The 3,465-nt window shown below is 33.5% G+C and overlaps 1 protein-coding gene across 1 annotated transcript; it reads right to left on the bottom strand.

The window, feature by feature from the left end:
* Positions 1 to 1,303: 1,303 nt before the first annotated feature.
* On the bottom strand, positions 1,304 to 1,684 carry LOC131867367 (stigma-specific STIG1-like protein 3). The gene has a single exon (XM_059215508.1). The coding sequence runs from the start codon at positions 1,682 to 1,684 to the stop codon at positions 1,304 to 1,306; it is 381 nt and encodes a 126-aa protein (XP_059071491.1).
* Positions 1,685 to 3,465: the final 1,781 nt, after the last annotated feature.

Raw genomic sequence — 3,465 nt, 5'->3', positions numbered from 1 at the left:
AGTTTTCTAGATTTTATATTATTTGATTCAATGTATAAACTTTTGGGTCTATTTATTTTTTTAATATTTTATAAATAATTTTATATTAATTATCAATCTATTTAAATTGATAAACATTTGCCCGAAACTTAAATGTAAAAAAATTCTCCGTATTGATTGGAGGGGCACAAAAAATTAAATGCATCCAACGGATGTGTTAGTTTCTGTCGTCTACAGGAACTAATAAATAACCCTACAAAAATATACATAAATTATATTATCAATCCATTACTTACCAAAATATGCAAAGTAAAGATAAAAGTTTGCAAGTACTTTAGGTTCACAAATTCATCTTGAATCAGTAGATTCACCCACAAAGTGTTAATGGAATATTCTAATTGCAAATAAATCATTAGATTTACCATAATTTATTGTTTAAAAGCTCAAGGCATATCAAATATATGGAAGGTAGGGTTGGCCCACTAGTTCAAACGGTTGGAATGGTTGTGCTAAGGCTTTGGATTTGTCCCATGTAGGTCCAAGGTTTGATTCACTCCGGTTGGGTTTTGGGCAAGGGTGGTTGAGGCCGCTGGACAGAGTCGCAAACCATAAGATTGGAGATACCACTGGATTATCAATAAATATATATATATATATATATATATATATATATATGTGGAAGGTAGAGTTCAAAAACACGCTCTGTCACTTTGGCTTTAGAGGGTGGACGAAAATTGCTAAAATTTTTATATTTTTTTTGGTACTCACTTTCTGTTTCTGTTTTTGTTTCTCTTTGCTTTTGATTTAGAGATCGCACGTCCACGCTTTTTTGTAGATGCACACAGTGGACATTACAATTTACTTTTTCGTTTAGAATTACAACCAAAGGACCGCCATTACTGTTTGGTGAAGGTTTTGCAGATGCTTCTAACTTAGCTTGAGTTTGTTTAGTTGAACCCTGCATGGCTATCGCTACGCCAAATCCCATTCCCCATTTCTTCCACATTTGATCTTCCATCTCTTCTTTTATTAATGCAGTGAACAAGATACCAAAAAAATGTACTACAATCACTTTCCTAATCATTCCCCATATAAATGCAATGAAATGTCATTACAGAGTCGCGACCATACATTGTTTTGTTCGAATTAAATTGATCTGGAAACAAATAAACATAAAACCATTCTTAAACGGTCATAAACTGTATTTATTTACGTGGTATAATCGTCATTCAAAACTCACATTGTGTAGAGAGAATTTGCCATATTACAGTAGTAGATGAATTATTATTTTTATTTATGTAGGAAGTAGAATTGAGAAAAATAGTTAAGCATAAGAACACATGCCGTAGGCACAGTAAGAGCCCTTCTTGCAGGTGGCACCACACTTACCACAATTGTATCGATCGCTACCTATGTCTGTGCATTTCCCGTTACAGCAAAAAGAAGGGTATTTGCATTTATTCTTGCATTCACCGCAATTATTCACGTCAGTCAATACGTCGACACATTTCTTGGCACAACAATAGGGACCCGCAGGCTTAAGGCTCTTGTTGAGACAAACGTATGGATTGTAAGAGCAGTCCAGTGCTTTAGAATTCGTGGCATTTAACAGAAAACGACTCTCACGACCATTTCCCGCTGAGACCAAACCCGCCATTGCAGACAACAGTAAAAGCATCGTCACAGCTCTCTTGAGAAAACCCATTTTTTTCTGATACTTGAAATTTTTTGGTTTCGAATTATAAGTTTGCGATCAATGGCAACGACAGCAATAGAGATGCAAAGATTACCTTCAATGGTACGTGGAGAGGGATTTTTTGTGTCTTATAGAGAAGGCTTGTAACGGCCTTGTGGTTTGACTTTGATTTAAAAGACACGTGTGTGAATATAGAAAATATCGCATGCCGTCAGGGTCAGTGAATTTCCTTTACTCAAGGGATTCGAACACAGTGTAGACGGGCGGCTTTCTTTCTGTAAAGTTGTAAAAAATAGTCGAAATTTTGGTGGATGCCAAACGTGTCAAAATAGGTAGGAAGCTTGGATGCAACGCCGCCGCCGTACAAATCTTGTTGCTGATCCACTGCTTAAGAACGTTTCCTGAAACCGATTTCTCCTTCATTACGAACATTTGACCCTATTCATTCATTAATTAAATATCGGAATATGATTGAATATAATTTTCATTAATAACGTCAAAGGTGTCTTTTATTTGAAATGGATGACCTCATTTCCACGATCTATGGTTGATATCATCTCTAATAAAATGTAAGATGACAATTGGAGTCATTTGGGCCATTTGTCATCATCCCATTGAACTAGGGTCGAATTGGCAAGCTATCATGTTCAACAAATGAAGGACAACTGTCATATTCATTTAAGACGATGATATTAGTTTGTGTCAATCACTCCCCTTCAGTCATAGTATGAAAACAATCCCTCGACATAGTAATAACTTCTATCATTAAAGACATTATCTCAACACATCAACACAGTAGATATCAATAGATCGTGCACAATTTTAAACATTCCCCAGATGTCAATAGTAAATACTCTTTGTCACCTGTTTATGCTTCCCAAAAAGGTTATCCAATAAATATTTGAGTTAAAAGAGATTTGACTTAGTATTAAATACTCTTTCCCACCTTTGTACTCTTGTAAATATTCCAAAAATATTTAGCTATCTTTGATTTACTTTAATTTGTGATTCTTCTGCATATAATTCGTTATTGCAATTTGCAATTGACTTGTTTCACATTCAAAAGAAGTAAGTTCTTATCTCCTAATTTAATTTTCTTTTAAAAACACATGAGATCTACCTGCTTTGTTTTGCTTCAAGAGCTACCATTTTGTTTAATAGTCTTTGGTGATAAGTATAATGATAGAAATTGTAAAAGGACCACTATGTATGAATTCACTTTTCATCTATAGAAAATAGATTTTATAACAAATATAAGAAGATAATAATTCAAAAAAAGTCTCTTCCTCATTATCATATCACTATGATTGATTTAGGAATAGGCACGCCAAATGAATGAAAGAGAAATGTAAAATTAATAAACAAGTAAAAAAGAATGAAGGATTTAAAATTTATGTGCTATCTTGCTATCTCATCGCCTCTGATGAGTAGGTCACCATGCCTTACGTACAAGCTCATTTGTGACCCAAATCTTAAGGAGAAATGTATAATTTTTTATCACTTAGATAAATATACAATTGACAAAAATTTGTTGTAGGCCATGCCCTTCCATGTTTCTACCCTCTAGTTTTTTTTTCTGTGGTACATAAATAAAATGCCTTAGCAAGAAATTAAATTATCTATAAATAAATAAATAATAAAAAATGTAAAAAAAGAGAATATGTGTATGTATTGTAGTTCTATCTAATTGACTCTCAATTTTCCCTAATAAAACCTCTTCCTCATCAACATAATCTATACAACACTATATTCCTTTCCTCATCAGCATAGTCCATGAGCATATTTTTAGC

This window comes from Cryptomeria japonica, chromosome 2, assembly GCF_030272615.1.
Source record: "Cryptomeria japonica chromosome 2, Sugi_1.0, whole genome shotgun sequence".
NCBI lineage: Eukaryota > Viridiplantae > Streptophyta > Pinopsida > Cupressales > Cupressaceae > Cryptomeria > Cryptomeria japonica.
The sequence above is the reverse complement of the archived record's forward strand: the minus strand, read 5'-3'. Positions and strand labels throughout refer to the sequence as shown.